The sequence below is a fragment of the Lissotriton helveticus genome, chromosome 11, assembly GCF_964261635.1.
Source record: "Lissotriton helveticus chromosome 11, aLisHel1.1, whole genome shotgun sequence".
In the NCBI taxonomy this organism is placed as follows: Eukaryota; Metazoa; Chordata; class Amphibia; order Caudata; family Salamandridae; genus Lissotriton; species Lissotriton helveticus.
Window position 1 is genome coordinate 1,065,630,593 of NC_136072.1, and position 18,949 is coordinate 1,065,649,541.

Below are 18,949 nucleotides of genomic sequence, written 5' to 3' on the forward strand. Positions count from 1 at the left end.
AGTCTGTGGCAAAGTTCGACCAGGGGGTCATTCCAGTGTCCCTATCTAGCTGCTCGATTTCACACTCTAGGAGCCGTATCTGAAGGGACTCCTCCGTTTTTTGTGCCCCAATTAGTGACTGGGCCAAGCCCCTCTGCACCGTCTTGTATGCCTCCCACAGAATCATCTGTGAATCCACAGACCCCAACTTTTCTTTGAAGTACAACTTGGACCCCTCTCGAAGCTTGTCACCGATCTCCGGGTCCCGGAGGCCCAGCGATCTATTCTCAGAAAGGTCGCCCTGTTGATGATCAGGCCCCTAAGGGTGGTACAAACGGGGGAGTGATTCAAAATCCCTGAGCCATATGTTTTGTGTCGCCACATCCCCCCCATTTGATCATTGCGGGTAAAGAAGTGGTCAATCCTGGAGAAGGACCCGTGCCGCGCCGAGTCGAATGTATACTGCCGAAGTGACGGGTTGTGTGCCCACCACAGGTCACCCAGTCCCATAGCCGTGGCAAAGTCCGTTTCCCTTGTCTACCGGTCGAATTCTGGCTACATAACTGCATTTATGTCACCGCCGAGAAGTAATATACCCCTAGGGAGGCTCGTCAGGAACTCACTCAACTTGGGGAGACACACAGAATGAAGACCCGGGGGTATATAGCAGGAGGAAAATATCAATGAGTGTCCCTCCCATTTACCCGGCACTGCAGCAAAACAGCCCGCGTCGTCTGCCCACGTGCCCGAAACAACAAGAGGTAAGGTATTACGTACAAAGATTCCCACTCCTCGTGACCCAGAGGTGAACACTGATTGTGCAACCATTTTGGAGCCAACACGATCTAGGGCTTTACATCTATTCCCCTGCAGATGCGATTCTTGAAGAAGGACCACATCCGGGGAGCGCCTCTTTAGGTGTTGCAGTACTAGAGTATGCTTAATTTTATTGCCCAAAAGGGGGTGGTGATGGACGGAGCATCTGAATCAATCAAACACTCACACCCAGTAAAAAGATCTGGGTTTAATCCATCACCGTTCTTTAGCCCACTCTGCCACCCCAGTTCAGACATGGCTATATGCAAATCAGTCTGACCCTGTGCCTCATGGGAACAGTCCAGCCCGAACTGCCAAGCCATGTCTTCCCTGGACCGGAAACAAGCTTCCGAGGACCGGTTTCTGGCATTCCAGTCGTCTTCAGCCCGGCTTGCTTGTATCCAGTGGCAAAGTGAGCAAGGGACTCACGTCTGAGCATACCCTGCCACACTTATGGCGGCCAAAAGCGGTACAAAAGGGGGTGGTGATGGACGGAGCATCTGAATCAATCAAACACTCACACCCAGTCAAAAGATCTGGGTTTAATCCATCACGATCTTTAGCCCACTCTGCCACCCCAGTTCAGACATGGCTATATGCAAATCAGTCTGACCCTGTGCCTCATGGGAACAGTCCAGCCCGAACTGCCAAGCCATGTCTTCCCTGGACCGGAAACAAGCTTCTGAGGACCGGTTTCTGGCATTCCAGCCGTCTTCAGCCCGGCTTGCTTGTATCCAGTGGCAAAGTGAGCAAGGGACTCACGTCTGAGCATACCCTGCCACACTTATGGCGGCCAAAAGCGGTACAAAAGGGGGTGGTGATGGACGGAGCATCTGAATCAATCAAACACTCACACCCAGTCAAAAGATCTGGGTTTAATCCATCACCGTTCTTTAGCCCACTCTGCCACCCCAGTTCAGACATGGCTATATGCAAATCAGTCTGACCCTGTGCCTCATGGGAACAGTCCAGCCCGAACTGCCAAGCCATGTCTTCCCTGGACCGGAAACAAGCTTCTGAGGACCGGTTTCTGGCATTCCAGCCGTCTTCAGCCCGGGTTGCTTGTATCCAGTGGCAAAGTGAGCAAGGGACTCACGTCTGAGCATACCCTGCCACACTTATGGCGGCCAAAAGCGGTACAAAAGGGGGTGGTGATGGACGGAGCATCTGAATCAATCAAACACTCACACCCAGTCAAAAGATCTGGGTTTAATCCATCACGATCTTTAGCCCACTGCCACCCCAGATCAGACATGGCTATATGCAAATCAGTCTGACCCTGTGCCTCATGGGAACAGTCCAGCCCGAACTGCCAAGCCATGTCTTCCCTGGACCGGAAACAAGCTTCTGAGGACCGGTTTCTGGCATTCCAGCCGTCTTCAGCCCGGCTTGCTTGTATCCAGTGGCAAAGTGAGCAAGGGACTCACGTCTGAGCATACCCTGCCACACTTATGGCGGCCAAAAGCGGTACAAAAGGGTGTGGTGATGGACGGAGCATCTGAATCAATCAAACACTCACACCCAGTCAAAAGATCTGGGTTTAATCCATCACCGTTCTTTAGCCCACTGTGCCACCCCAGTTCAGACATGGCTATATACAAATCAGTCTGACCCTGTGCCTCATGGGAACAGTCCAGCCCGAACTGCCAAGCCATGTCTTCCCTGGACCGGAAACAAGCTTCTGAGGACCGGTTTCTGGCATTCCAGCCGTCTTCAGCCCGGCTTGCTTGTATCCAGTGGCAAAGTGAGCAAGGGACTCACGTCTGAGCATACCCTGCCACACTTATGGCGGCCAAAAGCGGTACAAAAGGGTGTGGTGATGGACGGAGCATCTGAATCAATCAAACGCTCACACCCAGTCAAAAGATCTGGGTTTAATCCATCACCGTTCTTTAGCCCACTGTGCCACCCCAGTTCAGACATGGCTATATACAAATCAGTCTGACCCTGTGCCTCATGGGAACAGTCCAGCCCGAACTGCCAAGCCATGTCTTCCCTGGACCGGAAACAAGCTTCTGAGGACCGGTTTCTGGCATTCCAGCCGTCTTCAGCCCGGCTTGCTTGTATCCAGTGGCAAACTGAGCAAGGGACTCACGTCTGAGCATACCCTGCCACACTTATGGCAGCCAAAAGCGGTACAAAAGGGGGTGGTGATGGACGGAGCATCTGAATCAATCAAACACTCACACCCAGTCAAAAGATCTGGGTTTAATCCATCACCGTTCTTTAGCCCACTCTGCCACCCCAGTTCAGACATGGCTATATGCAAATCAGTATGACCCTGTGCCTCATGGGAACAGTCCACCCGAACTGCCAAGCCATGTCTTCCCTGGACCAGAAACAAGCTTCCGAGGACCGGTTTCTGGCATTCCAGCCGTCTTCAGCCCGGCTTGCTTGTATCCAGTGGCAAAGTGAGCAAGGGACTCACGTCTGAGCATACCCTGCCACACCCATGTCTGACCTGGGGTGGTGTGGAGTGCAAAAATACGATGGATTTAGGCCCAGATCTCTGTACTGGGGTGAATGTATGACATTGTGCTGCATTCTGTCCATCAATTGTTGTTTTTGCATTTGTCACCCCGAGTGGGATGGGTATGCTCAGACTTCAGTCCCATGCTCTCCACACCACTGGAGTCAAGCTATCCAGGCTGATGAAGGCTGATAGCCAGAAACCGGTCCTTGGATGATTGATTCCGGTCCAGGAAAGACATGGCTTGGCAGTTCGGGCTGGACTGTTCCCATGAGGCACAGGGTCAAGGCTGATTTGCATATGGCCATCTCTGACCTGGGGTGGTGTGGAGTGCAAAAAAACGATGGATTTAGGCCCAGATCTCTGTACTGGGGTGAATGTATGACATTGTTCTGCATTCTGTCCATCAATTGTTTTTTTTTATTTTTTATTGCCCAGCCCATTGACGTTCCAGACCTGTACCTTAGCAGGGTTACCCATCATCTCGGAAACCTGTCCACCCTTTCGGAGAGACCAGTGTCCTCGATGCGACTCCCAGAGCAATCCCCAGTGAATGGTGGATATGGTGGCCTCGAGCAAACTTCCCGTCCCCCCAAATTTCAGAGAACCCCATGAACATAGCAATCCAGAAACCCAACTCCCCCCTCCTTGCCGCCCTGCCAGGTGAGTTCTCAACCTCCCACCATGTAAACTCGCAGAGTGCCTGTCGCCCCGGTAATACAAATAAAACCATTTGTGAGGAAACGTGAACTTGCAGACATTGGGAAGAGGTATGTATCTGTTGTGAGTAGCAAGTTAGTGTGCACCTACACACCTCAAAGCCCGGAGCCACATAGATAACATCGAGTGTTTGCAATTTGTGCAGTGTTCCAGTCAAGAACAAGACCAAGAGCGTCGGTTCCTGCCACCCATCCGCCTTGAACCCATGCTGCCCAGCACCTCATACACAAGGACCCAGAGGAAGGGTTCATTCGAGGCCTACCGTCCGGCCCAACAATGTCGGAACTGTCTCAAAGTCACGCAGCCATCCGGTGCTCTCTGCCACTGGCGGTTCGCCCCTCTCCAAGATCAGTGGCGTCCTCACCCTGGTTCGGTACCGAGCGTGGTTGTCTTCCCCTGCCGACCAACTGTTCGCCAACCTTCCAGTCAGTCACTGGCCTCCGCCGGCACATCAAAGAAGTAGGCTTTCTCGCCGTCTAGGATTTTGAGACTGGCCGGGAAGAGCATCATGTATTTCACACCCTGGTCCCTAAGGGTCTTTTTCACCCCATCAAAGGAGCACCGCTGGCGTTGAACTTGAAGCGTGAGATCCGGAAAACGCGGATGGGGGCGTTTTCTAGCTGAAGATCTCCACAGGTACGTGCCGCCTGTAGGATGGCATCCCTGTCCCTAAAATTCAGAATGTGGGCGATGATCATATGGGGAGGAGCCCCAGGTTTGGGCTTACCTCCTAGGGCCCTGTGCGCCCGTTCAAAAGAGAAAAAATGATGTTTAGGCTTCAAGTGGTACAGTATCAGGTCCTCTACGAACCAGTCCATTGAGGGCCCCTCCATCCCTTCTGGCACCCCCATTATACGTATGTTGTTTCGTCCAGCACGACCTTCCTGGTCCTCCAGACGAGCGTAGATATCGGCTTGGTTCTTGGTGAGGGCGGCAACTTGTTCCTCCAGCCTCTTGGTCTTCGACTGAAGGTCCTCAATCCCAGTCTCCACCGCGGAAACCTTCTCGCCCATTTTTCTAAAGTCCGCTTGTAGGAGGTTTACCTCGTCGGTCACGGAGTCTAATATAGGCTCCAGGGTACCGCAGAAATCCCTAATGACCCTCATGATGTCTTCAGAGAAGGGTCCGGGCCGCTGTCATCAGGGTCATCTTGCTGAGCACCACCCGTCGCTCCGCCTTCCCGACCCCCAGCAACAGTGTATTTGTCTATTTGGTTGGTTTGGCTAGGACCCAATGTCCTATTGCGGCCCATGGCGGATCGTGGACGATGTCTCAGTACTGCACCTGCACTCAGAGGAGCTGTGTCAGAACCTGCGAAGATGGCGGATGTCCCCCCTCGGGTGCTGTCTCAGGACCACCAAGTTACCACCAGGACCAGATGGGCCCGTCACCCACTGTGGGCCGTGGCCCACCCCCACTGCGTCCCAGACATAGGTGACAAGCAGCAGCCCAAAGCCAAAGTTTGTTGCAGCGCGTACCTTCCACCAGGAGGGCCCCCCAGCATGCAGCAGCACTCACCAGTGCCTGTACAACAATCCGGGCAATGCAGTCCAGGTCCTTCACACCCCCTGCAGAGTGGGGCACTCGCTCAAATATATGGGGTCTTAGGCCCATTAGGGGAGGCCCAGACACCCTCCCAGTGTATCCGGCACCACACGCCAGCAACCGCTGCCACTGCAGGGCCGATGGGGGAGGTGGGGGGCGCTCACCAGTAAGGTCTCCCTTGTGGCACCACTAGACATGGGGCCCTGGTTGGATCTGCCAGCGTCCGATGTCTCCCAGGGTGCCTGTCTCCGGACGCTGGTGAGGCTCCGGGTCCCTCAAGTCACCTCCGCACCTCAGTGACTAATGGCGGCCGCGATGAAGTCCGCGCGATGTCTGGGCTGCATACTCGCTAGCGCGCCCCAGGTGCATGTTTACTGTAATAATGGGATACTTAGCTGCTTCTAAAGGGTCTGTTCCGACCCTGCTATGCGCTGCAGGCGATCAAGATAAGACTGGGGATCTCTGCTCACAGGTTCCCTGTAGGCGCCTTCGCCTCAGGTCACCGCACTTCATTACAGCGCCCCCCGCCACTCCACACAGCCGCCTGTCGCTGCCGCAGGTCGCCTCCATACTCCGATGTCGTCGAGTGTCCTTGGTAGCACCGTCGGTGCACGGATTATGTCGGATTTAGGGGTTTATTCCCAAACTGCTAGCGCAGCCCGATTACAAAGCCGGCATCTTCCACGGCTGCAAGCCACGCCCCCCACACATTTGTTTTTTTAGCAATCATGTGCACACTTTATTTTAATTTACAGTATGAAAATGACGGTCTGCAGTTTTGAAACAATAAATGAAATTGCAAGAATGGCAGCTGATGCGTACCCACTCATGCTCACACAGGAGGCAATCTTGACATTCTTTTTCTTTAAGAAAAAGAATGCCAGTTTGGCTGCCCATGTGTGCACATGACTAACGACTTAACAGTGGCCATCTTGAAATGATTTTTCTACATGATAGAAATCATTCTGAGATAGCCACTGATGCCTCGTGTTGCATTTGTTTGAATGCATCACATGGCACCTGCGTCCATTTTCTACTTTTTTCTCTTAAACAAAGGGAATGGAAACTAGAATTGGTAACATCAATAGCTGAGAAATCTCCTTTTAAAGCGAGGCCTTTTTATTTTGTCAGTGCTTGCTTAAATTGTAAATTGAAACCCTTGTCACTGCAGTCACTGTTTACACATACATGAAAAAGGGTTGAAAAATCAGTAATAAGTGAGAAGGGAAGGAGAGTACATATGCAGGGAGTTCACACTATTCAGTGCAAACAAATGCAAAACAATTTAGGGTGGAAATGTTCCTTAAAGACAACACTAGTTACGTAACATATACCCTCTACTGTCGTGTAGTTCCTAGGAGTCCCCCAGGACCTGCGCGTTTTGGATGACCTAAACTGAGGGCTTGGTGTCCAAACAGACTCTGGACACCCCCACAGGTTATGTCAGCCGTTAGACCAGCTGCTCTGCAGTGCCACTACCACCCCTTGTATTCTACAGTGGTGTAGGTAGTCTCTGGCAACCACTAAACAGGACTAACCTGATTCCACAGGGATCGTGGAAAACAGTACAGTACGTTTCGCTCAGACACTCATGCTCTCTTGTTCTCAGAAAATACACAAGATAATGATTAGGAAGTTTTCAATAAGTTTTTATTACTCAAGCGTCAATCTTGTGTAAAACGTATGTGCTGCGACAATCAGGAGACAGAAGCATATAAACGATATGGCAACTATCCATATAGTAAATAGTAGATTCGTTCCTACCATAGTGCTAAAAAATAGAACACGAGCAGCTCAGATAAAAACTGTACCACTTGCATATTCCTAAAATGCACAACCTAAAATAATTTGCCTAAATGTACTTATCCTAGACCTGGAGGGTAGCATGTATGTGCATATGTGTAGGTATCTACAGCCAAGAAATCCCCAGGGATGAACCAGCCCCCTCACCTGATGGCGGAGAACGAAGGAACCCATCTCTGTCTCGTGGATGACACCCCGCAAGGGATATCAGACCACTGCGTGTCGAGAATTTAGCATGCAGGACCCCCGTCTTCAGCTTGGAAGGAATTCTCCTCTAATTTGTCTGGGGAGTGAGGGTCTTTTATACTAACGTGTTCACTCCAGAGTTTTTCCTAGATTCAATGTTTTGAAAACAACCATGGATGTTTTGAAAACAATCATAAATGTCTTGAAAACAATCACCGATGCTTTTCTAAACAAGTGTGATCATTCACAGCTGGCTGTTGGCCAAGGATGAAAAAAAGTGAAGACCCTTATACAGAATAAATCTGCCGTGCCTGGGGACATGTTTATGTACGTCGGGTACAGAGATTTTGATAGACTACTTAGAGCCTGGTGTCGAAGAGACAGGAGCAAGCTACTAGGTAAAAGGTCACCTGTTTATAATCGTTATTGTCGTGTGGATGGGACAAGGTATGTAAAAATCGGGTATACATGATGAAACTATCCTAAAAGACATGACACTACACATGCATGCAGTACCTCTTATAATATGCTATTTCCTCCTGTAGTAAAAATACTTTGGATTTCAGTTCATTTCGTTCGTGTAGGACATCACGAAGCTCTTGTAACGTAAATCTTGGGCGATTGGGATCCTTCAAATCCAAACTCATATCAGATTCAATAATATATTCCTCATTGTTTGATTCCGTCTGTAAAAAAAAATTAACACCACCAGTAAATAGCTATACATTCACATACCGTTTCTGTTCAGTCACATATGGTACATTTAAAAATGCCATAACCATGTTTCATCTCCCACCTTCAGCTGTAGTTCAGCATTTTTATTTCATGTATTCATTTATGGTTGTTTGCAGGGTGCCGCAAGCCAGTATCATGGGGCAGCTTTAGACACAATGTGAACTTTTTTCACGCTGGCAATACATACAGCCATACATTCCCAACAGATCAGGTGCTTCAATGGTGTGATGGAAGGAAATGTTATCTATCTAACTTTTCTCTGTGCAGGTCTCCTATAAAGTACTTGAAGTTATATTTAGATTATTTCTAAAGCCACAGATAAGAGTTTTCCCTGGGATATCCAGGAAAGCTGGATCCTTGCCATATTTTCTGGGTATCCATACAAGATAGATTTAGGTGAACTAAAACTAAATGAAACCCATTTACATAGTCAGTGGTTATCCTACAAATCTGGCATGGATCCAGCTCCTCAGAACAAACACTGGGGATCCATGGCATGGATACTAGTTTTATGATGCCGAAGAACGAAGATGCAAGACATGAGTAAGCACTGAACAAACCTGAATAAAGCCACGTTTTCAGTTGTTTTCTAAAATGAAGATTGATTTCTTTATACAGGATGAGTGGAAGCTCATTCCCTCGCTTAGCTGCCATAATAGGGAAGCTTCCCCACAGGTTTTGGTACCATCAATTTGAAAGAGTATGTGGAGCCATTCGAGATTGCCTTTGAACACTGCAGATATGACTTTAAAATAGACAAATGTGGCCACAGCAGCTAGGGCAGGCAAAAACGAGTTAGTTTAACAATAACAAAACTGTTTTTGTGGCTGGAATTTAAATACCAACTACATAACAATTTATCGTCACTTTGAATGAGGTTTTAAATTACAAATAGCATTATATGAAATGTTGGCGCATCCTCCTTTATTACTTAGTAGATATTAAAAAATGAAAATATAGCATATGTATGTCAGGGCATTTTTCGTTAAAATACTAAATGTATTAGGCATTTCGTCTTTTCCTCATAATCGGAGCACCATAATCTTTAGTTGTTAAGGCCTTACCTATACATTTCAATTTATATTCACTCAAAAAGACACTGTCACAGGATAGTGGGATATAAATATTAAAAATTGGTAGGAAAATCATTTAACAAAGTAGAGTGTGTACAACTAATCCAAGCATAATTTATTTTAAAAAAATGTTTTAAAGAGTTTTATATAGCACCAACTCGACCCGAGGATATCAGGCATCCGAGCGCTTTACATGAGCACCAGTTTCATTACAGATGGACACATTCATTTTTGATTGGCAAGGGGAGATTAAGTGATTTGCCCAGAATCATAGGATGCTGAAAGTCCCTGCCGAGACTCTAACCCAGTTCCCCAGCTTCAAGATCGACCACTCTAGCCGTAAGGCTACATCCACTCAACCTTGCACGGTTATGCATTTCTATACACTTATGTAAGTTTGGAAGGATGCTAAGAGAACAAATTTACCCGTGTGCAAAGCATCAAGAAAATCCAGATCACACAAACGTACGTTAAGCAAAGACGATCAAAAAGACAAATTCAATAACCCCCAAAAAAAACTAATTACAAAGTAAAAATCAAAGCATTCATTCTGAAGACAACAAAGAACAAGCAAAATGTGCTGAAGTTTAAATTTGTTGTTGTTTTATGTTTAAATATACAGTTCAGTGACTACTTTTCACTTCGCCAGTTTCCATAACCTAAGGAGCCATTCCAGTCATGGATGCACCCAACATGGTTTAGCCTGAGTAAAGCAAAGTCCTCCAGACCCCAGTAAATAAAATGGGATTATGAATTTACATGAGAAATTGCAAAGGCACAGATTGCCATAGGTAATTTCCAGCTGCATAAGGGCTGAGTGGACCAAAATGTGATCCCCTTGTGGTACCAAGACCTTGTATTGGTAATACTTGTTACCATGCGCTTTTAATGTTTTGTTAATGTTTTTGAGCTTGTAAAGCGCACTGCTACCCGTCCATAGGTCTCCTGGCGCTGTATAACTCTGGGGAACCCGTCCTGGCTTTCCCTGTGGGATGGTCCCTTGCTGGGAGTCCCCAAGGTGGAGCCAGGCATCCCCGGAATTGGTGGGGCCGTTGTGGAGATTAGGCAAGCTAATGCCCAGAGTTGCCGAGTGGAACCCCTGATTAGAGTAAGCACCGAAGCGAGAATTATCGATTCTGCTGACCAAGGTCCACGACCCTGCCGCGTCGGGAATTGAACCCTGGTCCCGGGCCGACTTCTGCTCTCTGGCCTGCCGCCTCTAACCAGTGAGCCACACTACTCCACTTTACCAGGCCACTCATAATTACGGCACAGATGTCTTACGTTCTAAATCTCTTACATACACTCACTGTGTCTTAAAGTTGGACATGTCCTTCCTTGTAAAAGTTGCAGTTAGCTTTTCAATCTGCTATCTCATGTTTCAGTAGTACTGCCTGGCTGGCTACCATTACTTGCACCATATTGAAAGCCAAGTTCCACTAGTGCAATGTTTTATAGATACCAGCATCATACAGTTGTTTCTACACTGCTTGCAGATGAAAATCTCGCTAGTGCTCTGAGGAGGATATACAACTTCAGCCTTGTGCATCTTCATTGACAGAGAGTACACTTGTACATTACCTTGAAGGCCATTTTGGCGGCCCAAACGTCCTCCTACAAGAATGCCCAAATTAGTAATAGGATGACTGGCTAACCACTGGCACTTGCTAAATTTATAATAAGGGAGGCAGAGACCATTCACCCCTAATACACAAGCTGCCAGTGATACACGATACATCTAGATTGAGACTACATTTACAATAAAGTTGTGGAATGTTCCAGTAACATGACACTTTGCCTACATTTACCACAGCCTACGTACAGCAAGGAGAAATGGAGCAGTCCACTTCAGCTCTTGGCTCACTTCACTGTGCACAAATGTCCCAACGTCTGCCCCTTCCATTTTCTCATCATGACTTATCTAACAAGCATTGGCATATTCAATAAATGTGTGTTATTGGACGTCAGCCTTTTGGTTTTGTCTATGCTGGTTTTGTCTTTTTGGAATTTAAAAAAAACATTATTGCTGGAGCAGCGTCTGGGCTCTTGTCAATCGTTTAAACAAATACAAAGGAAAAAAAAAAAACACTGGCCAAAAGCAAAAAAAAATTTTATGTCAAAAGGCATACACTACAGTAGTAGTCCCTGGTACTGAAGGGAACTACTTTGTGTGTGTATGTAATCCTGGTGAAAGGGTAAAATATATTCACTTACACTGTAGTTAGCCGATGGGTTAATCGTAAAAGAAAAAAGTGACTGACATAAAGACGAGTGGATGAAGAAGTCTGGATGAAAACCACTAGGAGTATATTTTTTACATGTATAATTTTAACAAAATCAAAAGGTTTTCGCTGATGCCAGACCCAACAAGCATTGGCATAGCCAATAGGTTTCGCCTTTGGGACCTTATAAATGTTTTTCTAGACCTATTGGCTTTGCCAATGTGTTTAGGCTCTGTTGTAGAATCGCCTGGTAAACAGTGGCTCATTTGTAGACCTCCTGTAGTGTACATTTTGCTTGCTTTCTGGACTGTCCCGTGTGTTTGGATAGTGCAGTTGGGAAGAGCTTTTGGCAAAAAACCTATAAACGCTCTTTTTCAGGAATGGCACCCAGGATTTGGAACTCACTCCCTCCTGAAACCAGGCTCATCTCCTCCACCACACTTTTTAAGAAAAAAGTAAAAGCTATCTTTATGGCCAAATACACTTGACCTATTAGCGTGGATCTGTAAAGACTCTACACCGATCTGTTTTATTCTGCTCGAACTCTATGACTATGTATTCCACCTGTATTATTGACGTTACTGACTATCTATGCACACATTTATCTGTAATATGTATATTATTGATGTACCTGTATTAATTTGCTCCCTCACGTACCTACCCTTCCCACTTATTATGTTTAATTTCACTCTCCTGTTGGTATTCACGGCTTTGTAAAGCGCTCTGATATCTGCAAAGATCTTGTTCGCGCTATATAAAACTTTCAAAATTAAATAAATAAATAAATAAATTGGTCAATTAAAAAAAAAGACATCTTTTAATGCTTCGTGTCCTTTGATAGTAGTCACCTAATAGTTGAATAGTTTTGGCATGGGCCTTTTAAGGATATGAACGTTAGTGCACATTAACAAACTCAAAACATTTACGCTTTTTGTACCATATATTTTGTAGAGGAGTGAGTGGGAGGGAGATAGGGGAACATTAAAAGGAAGTAGGTGAGGAGAAAATGAAGGGAGATAACGGTTACTGCAGAGATGTGATTTGGGAGTGGGGGAGGAGTGCTGTGTCTGACTGCTGTTACTGTGGCGGCGATGGTCTGCTTCCTGTTAAGAGTACTAGTCACACCAACATTTTAATTTATGCGCGAGGAAGCGCCCGAGGAGGTGATAACATCCTTCTTAAAGTTGTGCCTTGTTAGAAATAACAGCAGGATGTTCAGTGTTTTTATAAGAATGCACTTTTATATATTTTCCACAAAGTATCAGGTTTATAAAAAACATGTGCCCATGTGCGGTACGCAGATACCGGCTTAAATTAAGCCCACTGCAGGGGCCTACATTACGCCCCTGTGTTAAGCTGGTGAAAGTTAAGTGTATGCCGGCCAGGAAAGTGTACCGTGGCGCGACCATGGGTGTATAAAGTAGTAACACACATGCAGAAATGTGTCCATTCTAAATGGTTTCTAAGTGCGTACGTGTATGACTTTCAGCTTTGCCACAATGTTTTTGCTATCACATGCCTTTTGTTTGCTACATTTTTAGCAGACCATTCAATGGTACCATTTTACAGAATGTGTTTATTTTTGGTGCGCAGTGTTCCTTCCTTCAACATCATCCACCCTGGGGGCGTTGGTCAAAATTAAAGGAGAAAGCGGGTCAGAAAGTTGAGAAGAGGGCAGTAAGAGGCAGCGTAGGCTGAAAGAAAGGGAGACATGGGAGGACAGAGTGTGCATGGGGCATGGGGCCGAGAGGAGGAGCGGGCACCGAGAGGAGAAAGCGTTGGAAGGGAAGATGCAACAGGGAAAAGCAGTTTGCACAATATCACAATGTTTGTTAGAAAGGAGTAACACACTTGCAGAAATGTGTCCATTCTGAATGGTTTCTAAGTACGTACGTGTATGACATTCAGCTTTGCCACAATGTTTTTTGCTATCACAAGCCTTTTGTTTGCTACATTTTTAGCAGACCTTTAAATTGTACCGTTTTACACAATGTGTTTATTTTTGGTGCGCAGTGTTTCTTCCTTCAACATCATCCACACTGGGGGCGATGGTCAAAATTAAAGGGGAAAGCGGCTTGGAAAGGCGAGAACGGGTCAGTAAGAGGCAGCATAGACTGAAAGAAAGGAAGAGATGGGAAGACAGAGTGTGAAGAGGGCATGGGGTCAAGAGAAGGAGCGGGCTCAGAGAGGAAAAGGCATTGAAAGGGAAGATGTAACAGGGAGAAGCAGTTTGCACAATATCATGATGTTTGTTAGAAAGGAGTAACACACTTGCAGAAATTTGTCCTTTCTGAATGGTTTCTAAGGTTTTAAAACAAAACATCTCACAATAGCCGTAACCTGCATCAAACTCGCGCAGGGAGAGCGATTGAAAGTGTGGAGAGCATGCAACAAAAAAACAAGCGCATCTCCTCCCGTCTCAGCCGGCTCCTGGAAGAGGCACAAAGGAGCCGGGGGAGGGAAGGAAGGGGTAGGGGAGAAGGCTTTTGCAAGCGCGGCCGCGCCAAGCAGACCAAAAACAACCTTTGAAATAGAACACTCAACAGATGACACACAGCGCGCCACTGCTCGTAACCGCAAGGTGGATGTCGTAAGCGTCAACATTTTAAGGAACGGTGGGACAAAAGCCGCCTTTGACCAATTGCGTGCTTTAATTTTTGAAAGCCATATTCAAAGGCCAATGAAATGTCACTACAACACGCACAAGCTTGCCGGGAGTCCAGAGTGATTCAAAGAGGTCATCTCCTTGAGCAGCGCATGCACGCTGCGCTAGGCTCGACCTAAAAAGTACACGGGATGCAGAAAGGGCCAAGCTACATAATGAAAAAAGTGTTGGGTGGGGATTATACCTTGTGACGGACACTTTCGTGATAATTTTTCAGTGGACTTCCCACTCTGAAAAATAACTTAAATGTGGTCACAGACAGGAAATTACTTTCAAATAAATCCAATTAGCTATTTCCCATAGATTTCAGCCAATAAAGGAAACAGTTTATTCATAAGTTGGAAACTTGACTGATAGATATTCAATAAGGAGGCTGGATGGTTCCAATAAAAAGAGGTCAGCTAGCTACCTGAATCGCGCAACACTCCAGCCAGTAGAACGCTTGATAATAATACTTCAAAGTGGGGGAAAGGAACATAGGTGGAACCTTAAGAGAACTGAAATGGGTCAGTTGAATGTCTACCCAAATGATCTTCTGCCAATGCAATTAACTTGTGCCTGCAAAACGAAGGCTCCCATTAGTCGAAAGTTCATCTGGATGAGAAGATAATCCTGGAAAAAATAGATGCTACAGATTGTTGCAACCGAGCTAGCAGACCTGTCCTTTTGTTCACCATGGGCTTTAAAAGTACTAGAAGAAACAATCTGCGACTCCCCAAACTCTTTGTTACTGCCAGTGAGTGTGGGTTCGTCTTGGACTGTTAAGCCTTTGAAACTTCAGCAGACACCGAGTAAAGTCTACTTGTGCTTTTCCCCTCACCTTCAACACCAGCCAACTATGTTTTTAAGTGTGCTCACTATTTTTTGTACACTTGTGTAAAACCTTAACATAACTGCATAAAAAATTTAAAACGTACTCATCCTACACCTTTACAGAAGAGCCAATCTCACAATGTATTTCACCCATTCGTTCTTCATCTATTTCACCCATTCGTTCTTCATCCATCTCATTTTAGCAATACCCAATGTTTGACTTGCGAAGGTAAGCTGTTCAGAAACCACACTTGAGTGCATATTATTATGCAAATTAACTAGGATTATTTCTTGAGGTATGAAGATAACACCACAGGGGCACAAATAAACAGGGAGAAGGACTCAAGAATGTCTACATCGAGGAAGTGCCTATGATTGGCCGATAGTAATACCAACACAACAGGGAAGTATCAAGGACAGAGGATGCACGCCATGACTAGTCACTCAGTGGTATTATCTATATTCAAGACCAGAGGTTGAAGAGGGTAGATACCTTTTAGATGGGTGGGTACAGTAAGAAGAGTTTGCATCTTTAACTGATGCATACACTAGTAACAACATATCTAACTCTGTCAGGACCATGTGATAGGTTATTTACACTTATTGAAACCAAAATGTTGGCAAAAGGCCTAGCCAGTACTTGAAAGCCTGAGAGTTAGAGTGCCAGGCACTCGGTATCAGGGCTAAGCAGGGGCACGGACATAGGGTGGGAAATATGCTCCTCATTTGCCAATTATCTTTATTTGTTAATCTGCCTACTAAAGAGAGCACACATGGGTTTAATGACTTCTGCTGATCTGGGTTTCGGGTCTGGTAGCACGGCTCTGATGGGAGTGGCACGATAAAGAAGGACAACAGGTTACACAAGAGAGCCAGTTGATGTGACTTTATGATTCAGAAGTCCATTTTAATAGCTGAAGTGCAAATATCGATCGACATGGACTCCCTGGGAGTCTTACATTCCACTGGTTATTTCCACCCGAGGTAGACAGCACACTTGATCTACAACCAACACTGCAAACGTAAAAAATTAAGAATTGGTGTGGAACTCTCATACCACAGCTGAACCACCAATGTATATAGCTTGTGCCATAAATATTCATCACGCAAGCTTTGAAATGTGTGTGCTATGCTTTCCAACTCAGGGAATTAGGGGGGTGAGAGCAATCATGGACGAGGTTTAAAATGTAGGAAACAAGGATTGGCAATGCAATAGGTCTGGCTTTAAAAGAATGCTATAGGGTACTGTGATGCATTACTAGTAAATATCATGGGACTAGATATGCATTTGTGTGGAAGCAAAGAACTGTAGTGTAATATTGTTGTAGGTTAAAAGGTCAGGTGACCGTTGCACTGTCAAACCAGACTTAACTATTAATGTAGGTTAATGACTGCCCTCCTATCTGTCCTGCTTCCAGAGAAAAACAACATAAATTATCTAAGCATCTAGGACACTTTAATATCATTCCAATGTCATGTGTATGGCCTTGAATGTTCAAGCTTAGGCAGCTGGATAAATAAAATCAAAGTTGTGTGGAGTGCAAGCACTTTTTTGTGGAAGCACACGTCTGCCCCATCAAAACATGTACTCTGCATTACCTTTTGTCGGAGCTTAATAAAATCTGTTTATCAAAACATGTACTCCTGGCTCCCAACATGTGTGGAGACCCAAAACCCCTCTCTAGTGAAGCTCACATAATTGACTGCTTTGAAAGGACTAGCATCCAAGGTGCTTTGTAGATGGTTACTCTGCATTAGCATCTATGAATGCATGATGAAATTAAAGAATGATCTGAGATACATGAAAAACACACAAATAAGAACACACATTTAAGTTTGAAAACAAGCCCATAAGAATGCTTTATAAGAAACATTTTTCTATCCTAGGGCATGATATAAATGTGTACACATACAGTGTACACATTTCCTGCCAAAATGTGTTATCAAATACAGAGGCTCTGGCAATTAATGCATCATTACAGAGACCAGGAAAAGGCAGGCCTACAAAATATAGACATCACACAAGAACAAAAAAGAATTATTAAAAGAAACGTCAAAAGACTCCCCAACTATGGCACACAGTACTGAAAGAAATTGTGAAATTAAGATTCTCGGATGTTGAAGATGATTCTGCGGCTTAGCATATTAAAAGCAATGGATGATGCCAGAAAGGTAGCGGAAGACTTCTTTACGGTTTAAAAGGACAAACATACTTTCAGGATTGCAGTCTTGTTCCTATTTTCATTGTTGGTGCTGATCTATATGACATGCAATATTCACTCATCTTCCTTTCTTCCTCCCATCTCTAACCCCCTCTCTTTACTTTTACCATGACTTTTCCGCTCTTATTCTTCTCTATTCTAGGCCTGGGCGGCAAATTCCGTTCCGCTTGCCGAATTTGGGTAATTTCGCGTTCCGCGGAGAATGCGAAATTGGCCAAAATTCTGCATTCCACGCCTTTGCGAAATTATTTGCTCTTTCGCGTTCTCAAAATGCGTGTTCGTGAGATATTTCCCCCCCAAGCACGAAAACAGCGATTGCGTACAGGAAAAAAGCATCGCGAACAAGCAATTCCGCGTGTTCGCAGAGATTTTTTACCGTTTCGTGGAGATTTGCGTAACGCAATTACGCAAATTTCGCCCACCCCTGCTTTATTCCCCCAGCTCAATTGCACCTTCCTCTCCACCCTTCCTTCCCATAACCTTCCTCTCCCCATTACAAATCTTTGTATTTCTTCCATCATCCCTCTTTCCCAGTTATACCTCCTTGTCCACTAACATAATTAGAACACATCGCTTCACCCCTCCTCTTAGTCCTTCCTTGTTCACAAAGTCATTTTATGTAAGACCTTGACAAGCATTTATCGGTACCATGTAAAGCGCATTTACCTCTTAGGTGATCATATGCAATACAAATATATGAAATAAATAAACCAAAATATAAGCGAAAGCAAGTAAAAAAAATATTTTTCAAATGTACTAAATTCTTACCTTCACCACCTCCCCATTTTGGTTGTTCTGCTGCCCTTGTAGTTTCTCTCTTAATTTTCCAATTTCCATCCTCATTTTTCCCGATTCGTGTTCCTTAGTTTGCAGATCTGCTTCCAATTCCACTTTCTGCTCAATCAGGGATTTCCCCTGAGCCTCCACTACATTGATTCTATGTCGAAGGTCATGGTTTATCTTCATTAATCTGTTTTGCTGTTGTTGCAACTGCCACAAAACAATAAAATATGTTTTGTCGTTTGCTGTTCATTGTTGGGAAAGTTTGACAAAACTAGGTAGTTGAAAGTGTACGCCATGTAATGGCTTTGAAGTTCGGGTTGAATTTTAAACTTATCTTTCTTTGACAATTTTGCAAGTGCTTGAATTTTAGGATGACTAACATGCAGTAAATAACATCTATTAGCATTGAACAATCTCTACATCAATATGGAAATGGGGGAAAGGCAGCATGAAAGGTGACATTAGATTAAAAACAAAGTTAGAAGATGCAAGTTAATATTTAAGGCTCATCACTAGTGTGCAGCAAGTTCTGATTTGCACAAAGAAGTGGCACAAAGTAAATTTTCACCCTAAACCTTTCCCTTTGGGAGTGTTAATGGTGATAAATGTTTTGCTTGAACAGCAATATTTACTCACAATAGCATAAAGCGAGATGACAAAAAAATACTTACTGCCTCAATGTCCTCATTTTTTAAGCCAAGCTCCCGATCCTTTGCTCTGATTTCGTCCCTTTGTTTATCCACCACTTCCTTCAATTTCTTCATCACTTGCCGTTCACGCTCCGACATCCCTAGCAAAAAAGGAAATGCTTCATTATGTCCTTATTCATGTTGCAGCGCTGTACCAGTCCTCTTGGTGACGGATCCAGAAAAGTGTCAAGACTCTGCAACACAAAGGAGGCCACAGATCGCGACTGA

At 45.2% G+C, this 18,949-nt stretch overlaps 1 protein-coding gene across 2 annotated transcripts in view; it reads right to left on the reverse strand.

Annotated features, from left to right (window-relative positions):
- RILPL1 (Rab interacting lysosomal protein like 1) overlaps nucleotides 1–18,949 on the reverse strand; it is a 98,069-nt gene that overhangs the window by 26,478 nt on the left and 52,642 nt on the right. For both annotated transcript variants that reach the window (XM_078667610.1, XM_078667609.1), the window contains exons 3-5: nucleotides 18,704–18,822; nucleotides 18,018–18,239; nucleotides 8,036–8,205 (exon numbers count right to left, since the gene is read on the reverse strand). In XM_078667610.1, the coding sequence (XP_078523736.1) occupies nucleotides 8,036–8,205; nucleotides 18,018–18,239; nucleotides 18,704–18,822 (511 nt within the window). The remainder of the gene's footprint in view (nucleotides 1–8,035; nucleotides 8,206–18,017; nucleotides 18,240–18,703; nucleotides 18,823–18,949) is intronic.